At 37.3% G+C, this 25,520-nt stretch overlaps 2 protein-coding genes across 2 annotated transcripts in view; both read left to right on the top strand.

Annotated features, from left to right (window-relative positions):
• The window catches only part of LOC131979703 (multidrug and toxin extrusion protein 1-like), a 36,046-nt gene extending 21,960 nt beyond the window's left edge, over positions 1–14,086 (top strand). The window contains exons 12-17 of the mRNA XM_059343708.1: positions 569–644; positions 4,697–4,766; positions 4,864–4,996; positions 8,853–8,947; positions 9,038–9,098; positions 9,770–14,086. Coding sequence (XP_059199691.1) covers positions 569–644; positions 4,697–4,766; positions 4,864–4,996; positions 8,853–8,947; positions 9,038–9,098; positions 9,770–9,999 — 665 coding nt within the window. The 3' untranslated portion in view covers positions 10,000–14,086. The remainder of the gene's footprint in view (positions 1–568; positions 645–4,696; positions 4,767–4,863; positions 4,997–8,852; positions 8,948–9,037; positions 9,099–9,769) is intronic.
• A 1,007-nt stretch (positions 14,087–15,093) lies between these two features.
• LOC131979728 (high-affinity choline transporter 1-like) lies at positions 15,094–24,862 on the top strand. Its single transcript, XM_059343724.1, has 8 exons — positions 15,094–15,378; positions 16,908–17,021; positions 18,013–18,168; positions 18,824–18,972; positions 19,763–19,906; positions 20,345–20,498; positions 22,657–22,874; positions 24,097–24,862. Exons 1-8 carry the CDS (start codon positions 15,195–15,197, stop codon positions 24,649–24,651), a joined length of 1,674 nt encoding a protein of 557 aa, XP_059199707.1. The 5' UTR covers positions 15,094–15,194; the 3' UTR covers positions 24,652–24,862.
• The last annotated feature ends 658 nt before the right edge of the window (positions 24,863–25,520 follow it).

The following is a 25,520-nucleotide window of genomic DNA, read 5'->3' as shown; positions in this document are numbered from 1 at the left end:
ACCGCGACTATGGCACACCTCAGTCTGCATAATAAAAGAGGAAAACAAAGACACAGGGCACACATACAAACGCAAAAGTCATTCAAAAATTCCTTGTTAAAAAAGGGGAAGTGGTGCCATTTATCAAAAAGCCTTACAGTGTTAAATGTTGATGGATATTGTAACGGCAAATGAATCACGTTTTTGAGGGCTTTATCATATTCCAAAACTCACCAAACTTTGGATAAAATTAAATCCCGTCGGAAAATTGACGTATTTCATTGGTTTCAGAAATGGCCGTGGCTAAATGACCTACTAGCGCCCCCTAGAATTGAGCCCCTTCAACGATCAGCTTTAATTTCACTTAATATTTACAATTAATTGTCAAAGTCAAAACCTCCTCAGTTTGAATGTGTAAACCACAGTTTTGGCCTACCTACTACTTCTTGTACTCAACCCATCATTTCTTAATACTCCACTTTCTTGTGTTCATTTCTTCACTGGTAATATGTAAATTGTTCAATGTACACTTTTCATTCAGATTAGAATTTATCACCAACTGTTTTTTTTTGTCTCTTTCCCATGGCAGTCGTGATAGCATGTTTTGTTGGAACCATCCTCGGAGTTACCAGACATGTCATTGGATACATCTTCACATCAGAGCAGTGAGTACAATCCAATGTTATTATAGTTAACGGAAACTAACGAAATAACGAAAACTAGAATTGAAAAAACATTTTTGTTGACTGAAATAAAAATAAAAAATAGAGTTTTTAAAAAAAACGATAACTAACAAACTGTATTGTGCGGTTACAAAACCACCTAAAACCAACTAAAATTATAGTGAAAACGTCCTTCGTTTTCATCTTTTTTTGTTTTTTTGTTTCTGTTTCTCCACCTGTATTCCTACTTTCTGGGCTTCCGGGCGCGAGTGAAATTACCGTAATGACGCCATGTTGGCTGTAAAGACTAGACTAGTAGTGTTGTGTTCAAGGTGCTGTTTGGTAAACTTCAGGTGTACAATGATGGGGGTTTTTTAACAGGCATGAAGCCACTTCCTCCAATCTTTTGCATATGGTAGACTCATTCACAGAGATGTTCCAACAGAGATGTTCCTTCAAGTATTTACCAGTTTTTTTTTAATTTTACCTCACTGAGCATTCTGTGTTGGGCCTTTGGAGTCAAATGGATGGGCGCCCACTTTTAGGGACAGCAGCTTCTGTACTAAATCATTAGTTTGTGGACAATTTGCCTAACTGTGGACAGTTTGTTATAGGTCAAAGTTGCTCTACACCTACTCAAATCTGGTTTCATCGATTGGCCTCCAGGTTTGCTAACTCCTGACTCCAATTAGCTCTTGATAGAGTCATTATCCTAAAGGGTCACTTGCTTTTTCCACCAGTACTATGAATGTTTCATGAATGTGTTCAATAAAGACATGAAATATTATAATTGTTTGTGTGGTATTAGGTTAAGCACATTGCATGTTTCCAAACTTGGGACTTAGATGCAGATCAGATCGCATTTATGACAAATTAATGCAGAAAACTATGTGATTTTAGTGAAGGGTTCACATATTTTCTTGTCACTGTATAACACAGTATCATCAGGAAAAATATGATGAGTTACATCATGAATTGAATTAACTGGAGAGATTATGTATTTAGAAAACAGAATGGGGCCGAGAACGAAGCCTTGTGGGACACCACAATTCAACTGAGCTGGTGAATAAGTGGAGTTACCCAGAGACAGAAGAAGTTATTTGACAGGCTGGGGAGATATGAGTCTAATCACCTGAGAGCCAAGCAGCTGATGCCTTCACAAGTCTCCAAGTCGATCATAGAGGATTCTGTGATCGACTGTCTAGAACGGCGCTTAAATCTAAAAACTTAAAACTAGAATTGAGCAGTCATCTTTGACTGCAGTTAAAGTAACGTCAACTAAAGCTGTCTCTGTACTATCAAGATCTCTAAAAGAGTACGTGAAGGCACTCCAGGGGGACGTGAGAGTTTAAAATACACATTTAAAAAGTAGCATCCATGCAAAAATCGTTTAAAAATAATTATTTAATAAATATTTGAGGAAAATTTAAGTATAAGTTCATAAAATGAATTTTATATTCAGTAGGCTATTCAATTTCATGATCCTAAAAACCCAGTGTCCTCCATACCAGGATGGTTCGACCCAACCTGTCAATCACCTGAAAACTCAAAGATTGAGTTGTGGTTGAAGCGTAGCAGCAAATCTTTTGAAAACACGGAGGAAAAAGTGGCAAAGAAGGCCAAAATTCCGTCTGTATCTTGAAGATTATGTTTTAATTGGATTTAAATCCACAAGTTGCAACCCGACCTAAATAGTTGAAGAGAGACCACTAGAAATGAGCAGAGTTTTGCACATTTATGGACTTTTAAATGGTTCATTTTATAGTTTTAAATGTTTATATGGTAACTGTTTTTACTAAATTAGTTTAAATCACTACATTTTAGTGATGAGAAATATATGTAATACATTTAGTCATGGATTATTAACATTTAAAATAGTTTTTTTTCTTCAAATGTTTGAATTTTGTATGTGTTTATCAGCTCCAAAGTTTAATAAATCAGACTGATGGCACAGCGCTCTGTTTTTAAGTCCTTTTTTTTTTTCAACCAAAGATGCTTTGCCCTGGTTAGGGGGAACTTGGCTGAAAAAATATTTCACAGAGGGAACATCACTGAAAAAAGGTTAAGAACCACTGAGCTAAAACATCACAATAACAATTCAGAGGTTGGTCTGTAGTAACTTATGGATAGAGCGTAAAAATAAAATGTCTTCAGCTGTGGTGTGCTTAAAACTAAAACTGCCTGAAAAATGATCAGAGGCCAGAGAATTGTTCAAATTTGCAAAATAACAGGCCTAAGAGTGGAAAATATCTCCTTAAGCTGCTTAGTGGGGATTATATGTGAGATACAGGAGGAGAGGACAGACAGACTTAGTTTCATATTTCTGTCAAAGACTGTTAAACACGACTAAAGTCATCATGTTGATGATTAGCAGAGTCTGTTGGCCAGCTTCTTCCCTTTCATTTAACCTCTTCTGTTCCACAATGAACAAACACACACATTTCTCTTTTTTTTTCCAAGTCAGGACTCAGATACAGAGCAGGTGAACTTTAAAAGTTTCTTTATTTAAAGAATGCAGCAGGGTAAGTCCTCACAGAGAGAAAGAAAAGAGCTATAAAACACCTGAATCTGAGTATCATTCGTTCTTTCCATTTTCAATTGGCAATCAAAAATCACATAATGAAAAATTGACTGGATATTTTGTTATTTGTTTTTGATTATAACACAAAAAAACGGAAAACAAGCTTGTTTTGTCATATTTCAATAATAGGCTCAGATCAAAAATACAAAATGGAAAAACAGGCACTTAATTTGATTTTAATATTTGATTCACCTGACTCTGAGTAAAAACTACACAAAGAAAAGTCGCTCCAAAGGAGGAAAAACACTGAATCTATCTACACTAAAAACTAAATATAAATATCCTAATCTAAGATAAGATAAGGGGGAAAACTAACTGAACTCTCGGGGAGGAAAACTATAAAATAATAACTCCTACAAACTAAAAGGGTGGAACAAAACCTGATAGGAAAAATAAAAGATTCTACTAAAACACGATGAAAAACTGGATCAGGACTAAAGAGGGAAAAATAATAAAGAACAAAATATCAAAAAGGAGGAAAAATGGCTGACTCAAAAAACTATGAAACTAAGAACTGAGCTAAACTAATAAATTACAAAGAAAAATCACTCTTGCGAGGAATCCAAAAGGTGAAAACAAGACAAACTGAGGACTGGACCAAGACAAGGGAAAACACAGAAGCGGAATTATTTTGGTCATTTTGTGTCTTTTTAAGTCATTTTATGTCTTTTTTTTTTGTTATTTTGTGTCTTTTTGTGTCTTTTTTTTGTCATTTTGTGTCTCTCTTTTAGTCATTGTGTCTTTTTTTAGTCATTTTGTGTCTTTTTTTAGTCATTTTTGTCATTTTGTGTCTTTTTTTGTTATTTTGTGTCTTTTTGGTCATTTTGTATCTTTTTTTAGTCATTTTGTGTCTCTCTTTTAGTCATTGTGTCTTTTTTTAGTCATTTTGTGTCTTTTTTTTGGTCATTTTGTGTCTTTTTTTGGTCATTTTGTGTCTTTTTTTTGTTATTTTGTGTCTTTTTGGTCATTTTGTATCTTTTTTTTGATCATTTTGTGTCTTTTTTAGTCCTTTAGTCCAACATAAAATGTGATTTTGAATCTTTTCAAAACTTTCAAAACACTATCATGCTCAATAAAGAATGTTAAATGTGTCAAATGTGATCAAAGGTGTCAAATCTACCATATAAGAGGGCTCCATCCAGTTCTATCATTTGATACTAAATCTATTTGAGCTTGTCTCCAGTTTTACTTGGTATATCATCACCAAACTGAAACTGGCCTCATGGAGTTTACAGCCAGAACTTTAGAGGTAAATGTACAGTAGGGCTCCACGCTGCTTTGTTTTATACTCTGATGGAGGCAACAAGTCTGGATTATTGGGAGCTTTTGGACACTCCACAGGGTTAAAACAAACCAAAACGGTTCACTGTATTTATCTGTTAGCTGGAGATGTTTTTTAAACAGTTAACTGTCACTCTTCTTGTTAAAACATGTTGAAGTGTCAATGAAGAATCTCTGTCTGTTTGTTTTTTAGAGATATTTTACTGAGGGTTTCTGACGTCATGATCATATTTGCCATCATGCATCTTGCTGATGCTGTTGCGGTGAGAAACAACTTATAACTACAACTAATGAACATTTCAGAGCCATTATTGACACATACAGAGTGTGTTTGACCCAATCTCTGTGTGCTGTGAACAGGGAACAGCTGGAGGCGTCCTCAGAGGAGCAGGGAAACAGCTGGTTGGAGCTCTGTGTAACCTGGTGGGCTTCTACTTCATTGGGTTCCCCATCGGGGTCTCCCTCATGTTTGCTGCAAACATGGGCATCATAGGTAAGACCACACCAGTAATATACAATAGTTCTGATATCCATGATGGTTTGTAGGGCTGGGCGATATGGACCAAAAGTCATATCCTGATATATTTAGGCTGAATATCGATATACGATATATATCCTGATATTTTTATCACAAAGTGAGAGAAAATGTTCAGTCAAAGCCAAATATGACATGTGACAAGTTGTTTTATTGAAACTGTTAATTTAACTCTATGGAGTCTTAAAGGGCTATTTTGTCCATTTTTGAATTCTTTTCATGTCTTTTCATGTCTTTTTTTTGGTCATTTTGTGTCTTTTTTTTTATCATTTTGTCTTTTTTATCATTTTGTGTCATCTTTTTGTGCCTTTTTGTGTCTTTTTTGGTAATTTTGTGTCTGTTGTTGTGTCTTTTTTAGTTATTTTGTCTTTTTTGTGATTTAGTGTCTTTTTTGGTCATTTGTGTCTTTTTGTGTCTTTTCTTAATTATTTTGTGTCTTTTTTTGGTCATTTTGTGCCTTTTTTATCATTTTGTGTCTTATTTAGGGTTTTTTTGGTTATTCTGTCTTCTCATTTTGTGTGTTTTTTTATGTCTGAATGTGATGAAGAAGATAAATAAAAACAGCCTATGAAATAGAATAGGCCAATGGTGGTCTAGTTTGTCAGAAAGTATCTGAATAATCCAGTTCTCTCTGTGTGGTCTGTGTCCTAGAGGTTAGGAAATCAGCTTGTTACCACAGGGGTCGCTGGTTCAAATCCCAGGACTCACGGGTCAACAACTATTAGTCAAAAAATAGAAACTAATTACCACATTATGGGATGTCCAGAAATGACTCCCTCCAAAAAAACCTCATATTATAGTATGTCTATTTTTGTCAAAAATGGTCAAATTTTTATATTTTTTATAGCCTAAAAATGCTTAAAATGGGTCAATTATAGTCTGTTGAAACATATTAGAGCATCATATGGACAGAAATATTTATATTTATATCAAAGAAAGAAAGAAAATTGAACTATATCGATATATCAGATATGGTCTAATTCCATATCACATTTAAATATATATTGATATATATTTAGGGACCGAGCACTAATGGTGCGAGGACCCTATTGTAATTGGTCTGTTTTTTATTATTCTTTGTCTTCCGGATTATGAATTGCCTTTTTGGGGGCTTTATCATATTCAAAAACTCGCCATTTTTGGAATGTACATAAATCTTCGCTGAAATTTACGTATTCTAGTGGTCATGGGAATGGGCGTGGCAAAATGACTCAACAGCGCCCCCTTGAAAGTCAAGAAAATTCAGCCCCTCGCACAGGAATGTCGTAGAGACACGCAATTTAGTACATACATGTATCATGACCAGACGCACCAAAAAGTCTCAAGAACCCATACCCTAAAATGTACAGGAAGTCGGCCATCTTGGCTCGAAAATGGCGTTTCCTGCTGTTTCGGGCCATTTCCACGTCGCATACTTTAACGAACTCCTCCTACAGATTTCATCCAATTCTCTTCAAACTTGGTCAGTAGCATCACAAGGCCTTTGGGATCAAAAGTTGTATAAATCTTTACAGCCGGTCACACTATGTGGGCGTGGCATGGCGGCAAAATATGGCGTGTCACCTTAAAAGATGAGATTGTATAACTTGACCATACATTGTTCAATCTGTCCCAAATTTCACACACGTGATTAGGGTCCAGCCAGGAACACACCCACGTGTCAATATTGACACACAGTCATAGCGCCCCCTGCTGGCAACAGCAAGTAACTTGTTTTATACTTAGCCCTTGCAGTAGGTTTCACGTAGAGACACAAAATTTTGTACACACATGAATCATGTGGAGACCCACCAAAAAGCCTCTTGGACCCATACCTCAAACCCAACAGGAAGTCTGCCATCTTGGTTCGAATATCGCACAATTCATTGTTTTTACCCATTTCCTCCTCGCATACTTTAACGAACTCCTCCTACAGATTTAACCGAATTTACTTCAAACTTGGTCAGTAGCATCACAAGGCCTTTGGGATCAAAAGTTGTATAAATCTTTACAGCCGGTCACACTATGTGGGCGTGGCATGGCGTCAAAATACGGCGTCTCGCCATAAAACACGAGATTGTTATAAATTCTCCATTCTTTGTCCAATCTGCTCCAAACTTCTCATGCTTCATCAGAGTCCTGCCCTTAACACTTCTAAATAACAATATTTCAGAAAGCCCTGCCCCTTATGCTTAATCCACGCCCCCTTTCATAAAATGACCACCTTGCATACTTTACATAACTCCTCTGACAGATTTCACCCCATGCACTTCAAACTTGGTCAGTACCATCACAAGGGCATTGGGATCAAAAGTTGTATAAATCTTTACTGCCTGTCACACTATGTGGGCGTGGCATGGCGGCAAAATATGGCATCTCGCCATAACACACGAGACTGTATAACTTGACCATACATTGTCCAATCTGTCCCAAATTTCACACACGTGATTAGGGTCCAGCCTGGAACACACCCACGTGTCAATATTGACACACAGTCACAGCGCCCCCTGCTGGCAATTGCAAGTAACTTGTTTTATACTTAGCCCTTGCAGTAGGTTTCACGTAGAGACACGAAATTTGGTACACACGTGCTTCATGTGGAGTCGCACCAAAAAGCCTCTTGGACCCATACCTCAAACCCAACAGGAAGTCCGCCATCTTGGAATGACTATCGCACTTGTCATCGTTTTTGGCCATTTCCAGGTCGCATACTTTAACGAACTCCTCCTACAGATTTTATCCAATTGACTTCAAACTTGGTCAGTACCATCACAAGGCCTTTGGGATCAAAAGTTGTATAAATCTTTACCGACCGTCACACTATGTGGGCGTGGCATGGCGGCAAAATATGGCATCTCGCCATCTAACACCAGACTGAATAACTTGACCATACATTGTCCAATCTGTCCCAAATTTAACACACGTGATAAGGGTCCAGCCCGGGACACACCCACAGGTCAATAGTGACACACAGTCATAGCGCCCCCCGCTGGCAACAGGAAGTAACAACTTTTATGCCTAGCCCTCGCAGTAGGCTTCACGTAGAGACACGAAATTTGGTACACACATGAATCATGTGAAGACACACCAAAAAGCCTCTTGGACCCATACCCGAAAACATACAGGAAGTCGGCCATCTTGGATTGAATATGGAACTTGTCATCGTTTTTGCCCATTTCCAGCTCGCATACTTTAACAAACTCCTCCTACAAATTTTATCCAATTGACTTCAAACTTGGTCAGTACCATCACGAAGCCTTTGGGATCAAAAGTTGTATAAATCTTTACCGACAGTCACACTATGTGGGCGTGGCATGGCGCCAAAATATGGCGTCTCGCCATGAAACACGAGACTGTATAACTTGACCATACATTGTCCAATCTGTCCCAAATTTCTCACACATGATGAGGGGCCAGCCCTGGACACACCCACATGTCAATATTGACACACAGTCATTGCGCCCCCTGCTGGCTACAGCGAGTATTATGTTTTACACCTACCCCGAGCACAGTGGTAGGAGACACGCCATTTGGGACCCATAGGGACTGAGCCCACATTGCCGCGCCCGATGTGGCCTCCGCCGACGTGCCCTACCCCGACGTGCCCTACCCCGACGTGCCCTACCCCGACGTGCCCTACCCCGACGTGCCCTACCCCGACGTGCCCTACCCCGACGTGCCCTACCCCGACGTGCCCTCCTCCGACGGCTCCACTCTGCGAGGGCCCGTTCAGTACTGCTTGCAGTCCTAGTTTTATATGGATATATCGCCCAACCCTTATATTTTTACCTCCTGTCTGTCGAGTAACATTCATTAACACTCTCCTCTGTTAAAGGACTGTGGACTGGACTCAGCATCTGTGTTCTACTGCAGTCGATTTTTTTCATCACATTTTTGTGCAAACTTGATTGGAAGAAGGCTTCTAAAGAGGTGGGTACCAACGTCCTCGACCAATCAAAATGCAACGTTTTACTCCTGTTTAAAAAAACCGACTGACAACTATGTTAAATGTCTCATCAGGCTCTTGTGAGAGCAGGAGTCCAGTTAAAGGAAGAAGAGGCGGTCAAGATGGAAAATATAGGTAAGCTCCAACTCAAACATCCTCATGTGGCAGTGTTTTATTTTGATTGATTGATTGAGAATTCATTGAACACGAAATAAAGATGAACAATTAAAAACAAAGGAACAACAGTAAATACAAGACAACAACACAAAATGAAACAACAAGACTCAACACTTATTTGTGTTCAAAAGGAGTCAAAGCTTATTAATCTCTTCTCCCTATGTTGATTTAATATATTCAGTTATATAACAACAATAATATTTATAAATATTTATATTGATTTTATGATTTGATTTGTTTTTATTTGTATACATGCATATTTTATTTTGTGCGGGCAGTACATTTTACATTTTATTTTATTTATTTTTATCCTTTTTTTTATTTATTTCATTTTAGGGTTTTTGAGAAAAAAGCTGCAAATTTACTAGATTAAAATGGCAAAACTACAAGAAACAAAGTTGCAGATTTAAGAGATTTAAAGACGCAAATCTGTGTAAAAAAATCACAACTTTACGAGAAAGAAGTGGAAAAAAACAACTTTTTTCTCGCAGATTCACCACTTTAAATCTCATAAATCTGCGCATTCTCGTAAACTTTTTTCCAATATTCTCTAGGGTTGAAATTTGCAAGTATTTCAATGAGTGTCCTATTAAGGGTTAATACTTCAGGTTGTCCCTTTAAACCTCCAGACTCCAGTCAGAACCACCAGAGCCCGGTCAGTGCTGAGAGTCCTGAGGAGGACCACGCCTACCAGGAGGTTCATGTTCCAGGCCAGATCAAACCCACCGCCACCACAGTGGGAAACGTCCTGTCAGTGTCCCAGCTGGTGTTACGCCGCGGCCTCACGTTGCTCATCATGCTCGTCATCCTCGTCGCTGGGATCTTCATCAGCCACTTCCTCACCAGGCTGCTGGAATGAGTCCTCCAAAGACTCAACACAGGAAGTCAGACTGGAGGTTGTTGGGCTCCACTGTAAGGTCCATAAAGCAATATTTTCATGCGACAATTGGCATGAACACTCTCCATGGGTCACTTGACAAGAAAATTGTCAGAGACATTTGAAATTTTAGGATGGCGGCCATTTTTCAAGATGGCCGACACCTGAGTTGAGCAGTTAAGTGATATAATGGTTTATTTGGTGATACATTGTGTGATGATTGTGTGTGTGAATGGGTGAATGAGCGTTGTGTGTAGTGTAAAGCACTTTGGATAAAAGCGCTATATAAGTGCACCCCATTTACCATTTAAGCCACCCACAGTTAGTTGAAATTCCAAGATGGCGGCCATTTTTCAAGATGGCCGACACCTAAGTGGAGCAGTTAAATTATATAATGGTTTATTTGGTGATACAAGCATAAAAATTGGCATGAGCAGTATCTATGGGCCACTTGACAATAAGCTATGCGCAGTTACTTGAAATTCCAAGATGGCGGCCATTTTTCAAGATGGCCGACACCTTAGTGGAGCAGTTAAGCGATATGATTGTTTAGTTAGTGTCACACGCACACACATTGGTGTGAGTCTCTAAAGGTTGACAAAAAAACACTCCCAGCCACTTGAAATTTCTGTCCGCCATCTTAAAATTCTCTGACAGTTTTCTTGTGACCCATGGAGAGTGTTCATGCCAATTTTCACACTTGTATCATAAACTGAACGATTCTTTCAAAAATGAGCACTTAGCCGCTCCACTACTAGGGTTGGGTATCATTTGGATTTTAAGGATTCCATTTCGTATTATTATTCTGCTTATCGATTATCAGGATCAGAAGCCTTTAATGTCATTGCACAGAGTAACAAGTACTAGTACAACCAGATTTGCCATCAACCCGTCCAAAACGTATAAAACACACAAACAATATGACACAGAGATGAAAGAAAAGAAATGCAGCACAACGTGAGGAGAGGAAAGGAGGAAAAACCAATGGAATTTGGTCTGATCTGGATCTCCTTTAACTTAATGCTAATCGTAATCAAGGATGAGGACTATTTAATCATGCATGATGCATCAGAGCTTTTTGCGTGTTGGTGGGCCCTATGTTGTGCAGAATGGGCCCTTTTTATTTTTACAAACGGTCTGAGTCCTCCACTGGTCTAATCTAAATTAAATGTTTCACTTTGTGCAGTGTCATCGAGTCCAGAAATGTTGCATAGGAATCTATAAGCAGAAGTGAAATGGAAAATGTAGTCTTGATTCTTTTAGAACCAGATTTTAGGAACCGGTTTCTGATGCCCAACCCTAACATTAGATTGAAGAACTTTATAGTGTGTTCAGATTAGCGCTGCTGGTGAATCAACCCCTGCAGAGTCTGCAGTTCTATGCAGCTTCTAGCCAATAACCCTCATCCAGACCTGCACACAGTCTAATAAACAAGATGAGAAGTGGAATATCTACCAAACCAAAGAGACCCACATGTGTTTTTAGTGGACCAACACTTTACGAGAAGGGGGTTTGTCCTGTTTGAATCCCCAACAGTAAGGTGCTGTATTACATTGTATGTAATCCTAGTGGAACTTGCCACATAAAGTAGCTCAGGTAGAGTAAAAAAAAGCTTTAAAATGTTTAGATTTTAAAGGAACACGTGCCTTGAGTTCAGTGAAGCTACCACATGAGAGGTTGTGCTGTTAGTTATTAGTTTATTAGTTAACAGTAATCATCAGCAGATTATGATTGATTTGTTTATTTAATCCTTTGGCTCTGCAATAACAAATACACCCATAAATGCAGGTTGATGCCCAATAAAAAGATATTAATTAGCCCCTTTTATAGAGCCGTTTAATGCCGGGATATTAACGTCTCTCCTCCACTATGAACGCTCTCGAAGCGAGATGCCGGGATCAAATGATCCACCAATTTTTCCCTCCAGACGTCACAGACGAGGAAAAATGGTGGGAATGTTGGAAGCGGGACGACTATGAACGGGACGTCCCGGGAAGGTGGAATATTTGACGTCTAACACGCCTCCCACTGGGTCCGACAGTCATCCAATCACTTCACTGCGGCCGCCATCGCTAACTGTACTGTGTCCACCGATTATTGTAAACAAACCGGCATGCTAACTATACACGTGGTGTCCACCGCTTATTGTAAACGGGAGCGTGTCTATGTTCCCCAGTTCCTATTGCTGCGTTCAATTGCACTGAAAATTCAGACTTCTGAGGTAAATGCATTTCATTGCTCAACCTCTGAAAACAACATGGCCGACCACAGCAAGTGGATGTTTGTTTGGATGTCGTTGGAGCATTTAAAAATGATTCTGGGGAAGTACATCAACTACCTAATATGGGGGAAACTATAATATATTTTACACTTTTACTTTGCTTTTTCGTCCCTACTACGTTCACTGAGGCCACCGTCGCTAACTGCACAGTCTCCACTGCTTATTGTAAACAAACCGGCATGCTAACTGTACACGTTGTGTCCACTGCTTGTTGTAAACAAACGGAGGTCACTAAGTCAACACATGCTGCTGCAGCACATAAACACTGTACTGCTACAGAGCTTTTTTCCCCTGTTTTTTCTTACATTTTTTTTTTTCAGTTTTTCTGACTATTTTTTTCCCTTTTTTTTTTCAGACAAATTTTTTCTGTTTTTCTGGCTATTTTGTTCTGTTTTTCTGACTATTTTCCCCTGTTTTTCTGACTATTTATTCCCTGTTTTTCTGACTATTTTTTTCTGTTTAAAAAAAAAAATTTAAAAATTCTGTTTTAAAAAAAAAAATCTTGTTTTTCTGACTATTTATTCCCTGTTTTTCTGACTATTTTTTTCTGTTTAAAAAAAAAATAAAATTCTGTTTTAAAAAAAAAAAGATCTTGTTTTTCTGACTATTTATTTCCTTTTTTTCTGGCAATTTTTTTTCTGCTTTTCAGACTATTTTTTCCCTGTTTTTCTGACTATTTTTTCCTGTTTTAAAAAAAAAATGTTTTCCTGTTTTTCTGACTCTTTTTTTTTTCTGTTTATACAGTACTATCGTCTCCTCCACCTCGTTCCGCGATGCCAGACTATAAAAGGGCAGAATATCACTTTGCCCTCATGAGATCACTATGAACGCCCTAAAGAGAAAAGCCGGCACAGATCTTTCCCCCAATATATCGTTGGACATTTGCAGGACGGCGCTATGAAAGGGGCTTTAAAAAGGCACTGAATAAATACATTAATCTACATGTTGTAAGCTAGTCGGAGCCAGAGAACACAGAGAGAAACAGGAGCTGAGTTATTCTCGAGGAGTTTAATTGTTGATTATGAGTTAGCTGTCACATAACGCACATAATGAGTTTGCTGCTTGACTTTTTTAAATTCACAGACAAGATGGACCTGGTATCCACAAACAAGCATTTTTTTCGTTTTATAATAGACAACAAATAACAAAATATCCAGTCAATTTTTCATTATTTGATTTTGATTAGCAATTGAAAATGGAAAGAGCGAATGATTCACAGATTGTCCTGGTGCCTGTTTTTAAATTTCATATTTTTTTGATCTGAGCCTAATATTGAAATATGAAAAAACAAGCATTTTTTTTCACATATTTTGTTAGAATAAAAAACAAATAACATCATTTGATCTTTAATTGCCAATTGAAAATGGAAAGAACGAATGATTCACTGATTATTTTTGGCACGGAGAGAACCAAAAGGTTTCTAAATGAACCTGTGAGCTTTAATAAGGAAATATTTTTGGAAAAACAAACTTAAGTTTGAAACTTTAAGTAGTTTATGCAACCGGGCATTTAAATGTGAATGTATTTTTTATCTGTATTAGTTCAGGTAAATGAATGGTGACATGACATGAGTGTGTGTGTAACATTATATGACAATATGATCTTTATTTTGTCATTAAGGGCTTGTTTAAAGACCAATTTATTTATTCAGGTTCCTTTTAAGATGTTATTCTTTGTATCAATTGTATTTACACTAAATACATGTAGAATAGATATGTATAGTGTTTTCTTTTATGAGTAGTATTGTCATAATTGTAATTGCTTGATATAAATAAATAGTTAAAGGATTGATATAACTGTGCTCTATTTATTTGTGTATTACATAGTACAGGGTGTTCTTGAAAAATAGTGTTTAAACAGTTAAATTTACACTTATATCAGGGGTGGGCAACAGGAGGCCCGGGGGCCACATACGGCCCTCACCCTCACTTGAAGTGGCCCTCAGTACAACTACATGCATTTGAGCATGAAATCTTAAAAGTGCAGTGTAAAAATGCACAAAATTAATTTTATTTTACCATTTAATGTTGGTCTGCTGTTCTTGAACTGAAAAGAAATCACAGTAAGTGGTTATTTTTTATTTGCTTCAAACCTTTTGTATTCCTATTTAAACTGTTCTACATGCATTTGAGCATGAAATATGTTAAGTTACTGCACTGTTAATATATTTAAAATGTCAGTTTCATCATATCTAGTTAAGTGCACGCTCCTATATGTGGCCCTGTGGTAGTCAACATGAAACACTGTGGCCCCCTGCAGCATTTAAGTTGCCCATCCCTGATTTATATGCTGAATTACTTGGTTTTGAAAAACGCAGATATTCAAACTTGCATGAAGCCTTGCCTTGTGTTGTGAGTTTGTAGATTGGCTTTTTTTTTCTTCAAATGTATAGGTATAGATGTATACATTTAACCCATTAGATTTATTACACCCCTTAAAATCAAGAAGGCTTCAAGACCCCCCGTGGATCTTTGGCGCCATCCTTGGGGGGGTCGGGCCCCCCGTTGGGAATCACTGAGCTAGAAGGTAAAAACGTCAGAAAATTAAAAAAAACTTGCAAACTTTAATCAGAGGGGTTAGGTTTAGAAGGGAAATAAACTAAAAAATAATGTAAAATCAGATCCATAAATCGTGTGAATGTGTGTGTTGAATGGTGTTTTTTAAAAAGCTCAACCAGCAGAAGTAAAAGAGTCAACATGAGCAAATATCAACCGCTGCCAACAGCTGTGGCCTGGTGCCAGGACCTGATGTGGTGGGTGTTTTTCCAGAGGCTGAGACTTCACCAGCTGTTTGAACAACTAAAACTCTGAACTTCGTCCTTGTCCACTCTGGGTCCAGGTTTACAGTAGACTCTATAGTAGTGGATGTGTTTGTATCTGCTGCCTGGTGGACCAGCATGGCTCTGAACGTCCCCGGAGTGATCGCCGTGGTCCTCTTCTACATCCTGATCCTGGGGACCGGAGTCTGGGCCGCTCACAAGTCCAGGAAGGTGGAGAGGAAGAGTCATGGAGGAAGAACGGAGGTGGTGCTGCTGGGAGACAGAAACATCAGCCTGCTGGTCGGCATCTTCACCATGACCGGTCAGATATTCTCTCTGTTCTTTGTTGTTGTTGTTGTTGTTGTTATTTGCTGTTTGTGTTGGGTAAATATGCTGAGAACGGCCCTGTTGTAGGTTTTATTTAACCCCACTGTCTCAATATCAACGTAATTATCATGAAACAACCGGCACATTAACTTCTTCATGACGTGAAGACATAAAAATGAAGCAACATTGAGCCTTGTAGAACCTGATAATGTAATAAATTCCCAATAATTTAATACACTTTTTTACCAATAATGTAATAAAGTATAACATTAATGGAGGTTATTACATTATCAGGTTAGCCTTCATTTCCCAAGTCCTGATAATGTAATAATTCCCCAATATTGTAATAATTTAACAGCAGACCAGAGCTCTAGTGCCATTATCCTAATTTTACCTGTTATATTTAATATTTGCAACCTGTGTTCATATTTGCAACATGTACATTTCTGTGTGTGAAACATAATTTTCTGCAACATTTAAAATTCTGTGTATTGAAATGTAATTTTCAAGATCAGATTTGATGTTTTCTTTTGTTTCTTTTGGGTTCAACATTTTGATCCAGTAAGTCAAAGTTAAAAATGAATTACCAGGACATAAAGGTGAGGTAACGCTGAAAACACTGATACCAACATGACATGGTGAAGATTTTTTAACAGACATAATAGCAGAAGATTTCAGGGGGTTAAAAGCTGTTTCCTCGTGGTAACTAGAGCTGGGCCATATGGACCAAAAGTCAAATCCTGAAATATTTAGACTGAATATTGATTTAGGATATATATCCTGATATTTTTATCGCAAAATAAGAGTGAACATAAATACTGTATAACAACAGGAGAACCTTCTTTTTTTAAATCAAATCTCCATAAAGTGCACATTTGAATAAAAAATATCTTAAATAAAAATAGCCTAATATAACGTAGTCGAGGAAAAGCCGGCAGCTGTTTATCTAAACAATCAAACCCTGCTGGATTATGTAACAGGGGTCACTTCAAGACAACATGAGGACCTGAACATGGACAGACAGGAAGGATTCTGTTTGTTTTGTCAAAAATGAAAATAGAAACAGAATAATGGAGAGACCAGGGGTTACAGAGAGACACGGAGCAGAGCCTCAACACAGCACGGTCAACTTAGACACACATAAACAGATCTTATATATATGTTTACCTGCCTTCAGGAACCAATCAGCTGCAGCCACAATCAGTGGTTCAGCCAGAGTTAAATAAGGATATTTAGCCTTCAGCTCATTCACATAAAGGGCAGGTGGGTGGTGAAGAGTGGTACATTACATAGAAACTTTAATATTAGACAGCTGCAAAAATGTTAAACACATGATCCAAAATAAAAGCAACACAGCAGAAGCTACAAAATGCAGACGAGACAGTTGACAAAAATATTGCTGACCATGACCATTGCTCATCATTTCAGAGGTTTCAAGGCATGTATACTATAACTATACTGTGTGTGTGTGTGTGTGTGTGTGTGTGTGTGTGTGTGTGTGTGTGTGTGTGTGTGTCTCCACAGCTACCTGGGTTGGAGGTGGTTTCATTCTGGGCGTGGCTGAAGCGGTTTATTCTCCTAAAATGGGTTTAATCTGGGCTCTGATGCCTCTACATTACTCCGTGTCCTTCATCATCGGTAAGACTACTCATACTATCTATCTATCTATCTAGCTATCTATCTATCTATCTATCTATCTATCTATCTATCTATCTATCTATCTATCTATCTATCTATCTATCTATCTATCCATCCATCCATCCATCCATCCATCCATCCATCCATCCATCCATCCATCCATCCATCCATCCATCCATCCATCCATCCATCCATCCATCCATCCATCCATCCATCCATCCATAACTACTTCTTTCCCTAACCAACAGAACAGAAGTGAAAAATATTGAATTCCTCTGACATTATAGGCTACACTGACTGCATATATATATATATATATATATATATATATATAAGATGTAAATTATTGTAAGTACTAGAGCATTAAATACTTACAGGTTGTAGTGCAAACTGTGCAACACAAAGTAGAGTTTTTTTAAAATAGCATATTCATATTTATACAATACACTGTAAAACATGTATGTAGGTTTTACAGTGAAAAACTGCTAATCCTTGACAGAAAAAGAGCATAAAATCAGCCAAAACTGCAAAAAAATGTTAACAGTTTTTTAAAATACATTACTCCACTATAAAATATACTGGCAATATACTGTCATATATATACAAGCATCACTGTAATTTTTGCATTTATCTTTTGTAATAATGCTTTTTCTCACTTTTTAATGTACTAAAGACCATATCTCTAACAGAAATATACTGTAATATTTAATGGTAAAATCTTTAATCTTTAAAGTATTTTCTTGTCAATTATATGGCAGAACAGCGTTTCTTTTGATGGAAAAACGTTTTATTTATACGGTAAAATATGGAATAAAATGTGTGTCTTAAACATGAAATCAACAGTGTTAATATCATTTTACCGTAATATTAGAAAAAGTTGCACCGTATTTATTACGGTGAAGTTCTGGCAACCACAGCTGCTGGTTTTTACCATAAAAACAACAGATTTTTTTACCGTGTATAATAGTTAATATCTCCTCCTCTCCACCAGGTGGACTGTTCTTTGCTAAACCCATGAGGGAGAAGCAGTACATCACCATGATGGACCCGTTCCAGATCAAGTACGGTAACCTCCTGAGTGGAGTCCTGGTGCTGCCGTCGGTCCTGGCTGATATCCTCTGGGTGGCCTGCACGCTCCTCAGCTTAGGTAAACACATATACCTACTGAATAAAATCTTGTTTAGTAATTTTTAAAGTGGCAAATCTACGAGAAAAAAATCACAGATTTAAGAGATTTAAAGTGGCAAATCTGCAGGAAAAAAAGTCATAGACTTCCAAGATTAAAGTGGCAAATTTGCAATAAAAAAGTCGCAAATTTATGTTATTAAAGTCGCAAATCTACGAGAAAAAACATGCAAATTTACGAGATTTAAGTGGCCAATCTACGGGGAAAAAAAGTCACATATTTAAGAGATTTAAAGTGTCAAATCTGCAGAAAAAAAGTTGCAAATTTACGAGATTAAAGTGGCAAATCTACAAGAGAAAAAACTCACAAATTTGTGAGATTAAAGTGACCAATCTACGGGAAAAAAGTCACAAATTTAAGAGATTTTAAGTGGCAAATCTGCAGGAAAAAAAGTCATAGACTTCCAAGATTAAAAGTGACAAATTTGCAATAAAAAAGTCGCTTTATTTATGTTATTAAAGTCGCAAATCTACTAGAAAAAACATGCAAATTTACAAGATTTAAGTGGCCAATCCACGGGAAAAAAAGTCACAGATTTAAGAGATTTAAAATCAGACATTTATAATTACAGCATGGGATTAAAGCTTTTGTGTTTCTACATGTGTGTTTGTACCAGGAGCCACTATGACGGTGATCCTGGACCTGCCCTACTCCATCTGTATCTGGATCTCCTCAGCTGTAGCCATCATCTACACCCTGTTAGGAGGACTTTACTCTGTGGCCTACACTGATGTTATTCAGCTCTCTCTGGCTTTCATCAGTCTGGTGAGTTACACCAGGGGTCTCAAACTCTGATTACCTGCTGGAGGCAGGATCAACATGACCAAAAAAAGACACAAAATGACCAAAAAAAGACACAAAATGACCAAAAAAGACACAAAATTATTTTAAAAAAGACACAAAAATACCAAATAAAGAAACAAAATTACTTAAAAAAAGACACAAAATGACCAAAAAAGACACAAAATTATTTTTAAAATGACACAAAATTACTAAAAAAAAAAAGACACAAAATTATTTTAAAAGACACAAAATGACCAAAAAATACACAAAATTACTAAACAAGACAAAACGTTTTTTTTAAAAAGACACAAAAATACCAAATAAAGAAACAAAATTACTAAAAAAGACACAAAATGACAGGAAAAAAACTACATTACTTAAAAAAGAAACAAAATGACAAAAAAGACACAAAATTATTAAAAAAGACAAAAAAAAGACAAAAAAAGTATACAAAATTATTAAAAAAGAAAGGCCCAAAAATTATTTTAAAAAAGATACAACATTTTTTTTAAGAGGGCACAAAATTATCCATAAATCAAATTAAGAACAACAACACACAAACACTTAAGGACAATAAGGTATAGAGGTAAAAAAGTAAAAAATATCACAACAAGAATAAATATATTGAATGGCAAAAAAAATACTGAATATAGAATAAATAGCTCTGTATGTAAAGGAGACAAATGAGGATGAGTGGTAGCATGTAGAGGTAGTTATTAGATAATATGAATATAAATATATTGCACTATAATATACTCTCATCTCCTCCCAGTGGCTGTGTGTCCCGTTCCTCCTGCTCAACCCAAAGTCCACCAGCATCGCCCAGACGGCCTTCAACCACAGCTACCAGGAGCCCTGGGTGGGCACCCTGGACAAGGACACGGTCTGGGGCTGGATCGATGACTTCCTCATGATTGTAAGATCAATATTCATTAGTATCATTCTTTTCTGCTTCCTTCTCATAGACTGTATACAGAACTGATGACACGTCTTCACTTCCTCACACTGTACAAAAGTAAAAAATCCAAAAATATCCTGGATCCAGCAGGTGAAACCTGCAGCAGTCTGTGCTGCTGTCTGATAACTAATAATAATGACTAGTTTTTGTAATAATACAAAAACTAGTATGAAAGGAAAAATGGCTATAATGATCTGATGTAAAAAAAAAAAAAAAGTATTCAAACACACAGCAGCATGAAATAACATGGGGAATTAGTCATTTTAGACCATGTTGTGCATTAGAAGGTGTTTCTATGTTGAGCATCAAAGGGTTAATCATTTGTTAATGATCTCCATTGTTTCTTTTCCTCAACATGTATCTTCCTCCTCTTCCTCCCTGTGCTGTGTCTTCCAGGCTCTTGGTAGTCTTTCCTTCCAGAGCTTCCACCAGAGGACGCTGTCGGCCTCGTCGTCTCGAACCGCCCAGCTGACCTGCTACGCTGCTGCTGTCGTCATCGCCGTCCTGGGGATTCCTCCGGTCCTGGTCGGGGCTGTCGCTGCATCCACAGGTGGGAACTGTGGTTGGAGATGAAAGTCCCTAACCCTTTATCAGGCAAAGAACTATATTTGGTAACTTCAGGTAATATTTAGAGAAAAAAGTTGCAAATTTACTAGGTTAAAGTGGCAAATCTACAAGAAAAAAGTTGCAGATTTAAGAGATTTAAAGTGACAAATCTGCATGAAAAAAGTCACTGATTTACGACAAAAAAGTGGGGGAAAAAGCAACTTTTTTACTCCCAGATTCACCACTTTGAATCTCATAAATCTGCATTTTTTTTCTCGTAGATTTGCCACTTTAATCTCGTAAATTTTTTTCTCAAAATATTATTATTTTCGTATGTTTTTTACACATTGTGGCTGTATGTAATATCCTCCAATATTCTCTAGGGTTGAAATTTGAAATTTGCAAGTATTTCTATTAAGGGTTAAAGTGGTGAATCTGGGAGAAACGTAAATTCACGTAAATCTGCAACTTTTTTCGCGCAGATTTGCCACTTTAATCTAGTAAATTTGCAACTTTTTTTCTCGAAATATTACCTAAAGTTACCAAATATAGTTCTTTGCCCGATAAAGGGTTAATACATATGCTTAATTTGTGGCCAGGATATATTTGTCTTGTCCAGCAAAAATTATTACATTTTTATAAAATGTCATGTAATGTTTTGAATCGTAACAAAGAAAACAGCCTCCCTGGGAGAACATAGGACTCTTTTTAAAAAAAAAACGGTCCTATGTTCCCCGTTTTTCCCAAAAAGTGTCCTATGTTCCCCTGTAGCAATACATACCATTAGCTGTAGTATAGCCTCCTCCCCACAGCTCCACAGTTATCTAAACTTTAGATTTCCTCTTTAATACATGTTGGTCAGTATTCAGATGTGGAAAAATGAGGTACTTTCATTGCATGCATCCCAGGTATCCACATAGAAACACATTTCAGTCCTGCTAAAAGAACCTCTGTCGCTTCAGCAGAATTTGTCTGGTCTTTCTTTCGGCTTAGATGCAAGTAAAAAAAGGTTAGCTTCATTTTGTGCATGTGTGCGCTGCCTAGGAAGTAAGTGTTACAATACTACTGTCCATTAGTGTAACATTAGCGACAGTAGCTAGCTAGCAGCTGAGCCAAAGGGTTCAATGGGCTGAGTGGGGTCATCCCTATGTTCCCCGTTTTTCCCAAAAAGGACCCTTTTCCAGAAAACTCAAAACCTTTTCCAGAAAACTCAAAACTTAAATTTGCACAGCAGCTACTTTCTGGTTACTTTGCATTTCATTTTTTTTGCTTTTTAAATAGGGCTGACTGGGGAACTCAGTCTGTTACAAAGAGGGGAACATAGACAGGCTCCCCTCGACTGGCTCGTTGCCTTCCTTAGCCTGTATATAATTAGTGTACATTATCAAGAGTTGATGTGACAGCTGAAGTGTATCTTACATTTGGCATCCTTTGGGATTTTCCCGATGTTATACAAACACAAATTCACAATGCTGAGATAAGCAGTACTACTGAAACCCAAACAGACTCAACCATCTCTAATTGCTAACTCGTTGTTATCTCTTGTCAGGCCAGCAGCAATTTCCACAGTAATAAACAGAGCTGTTTTTCACATTTTCTATGCACCTGTAGTTATAATAATAATAATAATAATAATAATAGTAATACATTAGATTTTTATAGTGCTTTTAAAAGGTACTCAAAGTCGCTTAACATAACAGAGAACTTAGACACACACAAACACAAAATGCAGAAAAAAGACAAAAACTAAACAGAGATGAGATATTATGAGTTCATGTCTTGTAAGCTATTTTGAAAAGGTTTTGAGTTGATTTTTGAAGGTGTGGGGTGAATTGCGGATGTGAGTAAAGAGGGAGTTCTAGATGATTTCTGATTTGTTGCAGTTGAGTTTGATAAAGTTGCTGTTCATCCAGGTTTTTATGTCATTGAGGAAGTTTGTGATGGTGAGCAGAATGGCAGTGATGTGAGTGATGGTTTATGTGGAGATAGAGTTGGGTATCATCTGCGTAGCAATGAAATTGTAGTCCATGATGGCGTATGATGTGACCGAGGGGTAGCATGTACCTGAGACAGCAAAACCTTTCATTTACAGAATAGAGCCCATAGTATGGCTGTATGAGGAGAATGTACAATCATTTATTGTTATTATTTCTGTGTTCCAGACTGGAACCTGACTCTGTATGGTTCTCCATCTCCGTATGAACGTGGTGAATATGGTCTGGTGCTGCCCCTGACCCTCCAGTACCTCACCCCTCCTTACATCTCTATTATTGGGATCGGAGCTGTGGCTGCTGCTGTCATGTCGTCCACAGACTCTGGCCTGCTGTCTGCTACTTCTGTTTTCTCCTCAAACATCTACAAGAACATCCTGCGTAAACAGGTGAGAGGACAAGATGTTGGTGGTGGAGGCTCAGAGAAACAGTGGCCCTCATTTATAAAACGAGCGTACGATCATTTCTACAAGGCTCTGTGTTTATCAGTTTGGACGTGAGGTGAGGATCAGATCTCAGTCTGCTCTCAGATCGTGAACACAAATCTGAGTCAGTGTGAAGTCGACACGTCTGATTCTGAGAATTAATCTTAGACTACAGTATCGATGTCTGGAGCTGATAAAACTCTGTGTTTTGTTCTTTAATGGTGACAAACCAAAACATGTTTAGACTACATAATTTACCATTAAAACATAATTCTGTTTGTCTGGTTCTGGTGTATGTTTAATACAATTGTACTCATCTGCAAAACCCAATAAAAAAAGTTTTGAAAAAAAAAAAAAAAGCTGACTTTACGGGGAAAATATCCTCTTTTTGGCCGTATTGCGTCCTTCGGTGTCGTAAACTCTCGAGGTGAGCCTTCTGAATCGGTATATTTTTAATATATATATATATATATATATATATATACAGTACAGGCCAAAAGTTTGGACACACCTTCTCATTCAATGCGTTTTTCTTTATTTTCATGACTATTTACATTGTAGATTCATCAAAACTATGAATGAACACATGTGGAATTATGTACTTAACAAAAAAGTGTGAAATAACTGAAAACATGTCTTATATTCTAGTAAGCAAAGGGTGGTTACTTTGAGGAATCTAAAATACAAGACATGTTTTCAGTTATTTCACACTTTTTTGTTAAGAACATAATTCCATATGTGTTCATTCATAGTTTTGATGCCTTCAGTGAGAATCTACAATGTAAATAGTCATGAAAATAAAGAAAAACGCATTGAATGAGAAGGTGTGTCCAAACTTTTGGCCTGTACTGTATATATATATATATATATATATATATATATATATTAGGGTGTGGTATTTAAATGACGCTTGTTTCAAGCCGCCACATTTATCAACAGCTGATCATTCTCACACTGTGATTGGAGAGATACAATTGTTTGATAAATCACACTTGAACCCTATCATAAGACCAAATTTACGTTCAGATCTGCGCTGGTTTGATAAATGAAGGCCGATGTATCTCTAGAGATGAGGGTTTAGATGTCTATATTGCTTCTAATACAAAAACATATCAAATCCAAATCAATCTACGTTGGAAAGCATGATGAAAAATGACGTTTCTCCCTTTGTTTGACTCCTTGTTAGGCATCAGACAATGAGATGAAGTGGGTGATCCGGGTGACGGTGGTGGTGGTGGGTCTGGTTGGGACCTCCATCACCTTCTACACCACCAGCCCTTTGGCGCTCTGGATCCTGGGAGCCGACGCCTCCTACACCCTCATCTTCCCCCACCTGGTCTCCGTGCTCTTCTTTAAAGTGACCAATGGTTATGGCGCCATGATGGGCTACGCCATCGGGCTGCCCTTCAGGTTCCTGTTGGGGGAGAACGCTCTCGGTCTTCCTGTTGTTCTTCAACTTCCTGGTTGCACATTGGAAGATGGCGTCTACGTCCAAAAGTCCCCCATCAGGACGGTGTCCATGCTCTGCACCCTGGTGGCCATCTTGGTTTTTTCCTCGCTGTCTTTGTTCTTGTTCAATAGCGGCCTGCTGCCTGAGAGGTGGGACATTTTCAAAGTAAAACGTCATGAAACTGTGGATCCCGTCACGCAGAATCTCAAAGAAGAAACTGGAAATGATGCCGAGTGTGACGAGAACACACACGGAGTCGCCTTACAGCCGATGATGCAGAATGGGTCCTAATCGCTTGTCTTTTCTGTTGATAAATGGCTGATTTTTAATATTACACTCAAAAATAATAATATTGCATATTACTTTAAACCTCTGGAGTCACCAAAAGCGCCAAAGCATGACTTCTTCATCACATCCAGACGTAAAAACAAAGCAGAAAAGACAGAAAATGACTAAAAAAAGACACAAAATGACCATAAAAAGACACAAAATTACAAAAAAGAGACACAAAAAGACACAATGACTAAAAAAAGACACAAAATTACTTTAAAAAAAGAAACAAAAAGACAAAATTACTAAAAAAAGACACAAAAAGACACAAAGACTAAAAAAAGACACAAAATAACTATAAAAGACAAATTCAATCAGTGCAAAATTTTTACACTTAAAAATATTGAGTTGATTTGAAAGCTCTCAAATCAGTGAAACAAAACCTGAGTAACGAGTAAATTTAAGTAATATTTTCAAGTACGTCTGAATGAATTGACTTATTGGCTCAATTACCACATAAATTGAGTAAATGTAACTGAAATATTATGTTAATCATATGGAAAACTGAGTAGAAATCACTAAACAAACTGAGTAAATATAATTTAGAGTAGAACTGCAAATTTGCTTATGATTTACTTAAAAAAATGTGTTGTACTGACTGATGGTACACTTATTATTACAAATATTTAAACCATGTAATCTGTGGGTCAAATATTAATTTATTTTGAGGAAGTAAACTTAATTTATATTTGGATATTTTACACAAAGATTCCTATTAGAGTTCTACTAATGGATTTTGATGTAGTCAACTCAAATACGTATCATGATGATATTCAACATTTTATTTAGTATGCATACTTATATATTACTGTCACATTTACAGGCTCCAT

Source organism: Centropristis striata, chromosome 1, assembly GCF_030273125.1.
Source record: "Centropristis striata isolate RG_2023a ecotype Rhode Island chromosome 1, C.striata_1.0, whole genome shotgun sequence".
NCBI classification, from domain to species: Eukaryota; Metazoa; Chordata; class Actinopteri; order Perciformes; family Serranidae; genus Centropristis; species Centropristis striata.
This window is presented reverse-complemented; position numbering and strand designations above follow the sequence as displayed.

Excerpts from the sequence above, each read along its gene's own strand:
- LOC131979728 (XM_059343724.1), top strand. The coding sequence starts at position 15,195 with ATGGCTCTGAACGTCCCCGGAGTGATCGCCGTGGTCCTCTTCTACATC. Across the intron at positions 15,379-16,907 it reads CGGCATCTTCACCATGACCG|CTACCTGGGTTGGAGGTGGT; the intron begins GTCAGATATTCT and ends GTGTCTCCACAG. Across the intron at positions 22,875-24,096 it reads AGAACATCCTGCGTAAACAG|GCATCAGACAATGAGATGAA; the intron begins GTGAGAGGACAA and ends ACTCCTTGTTAG.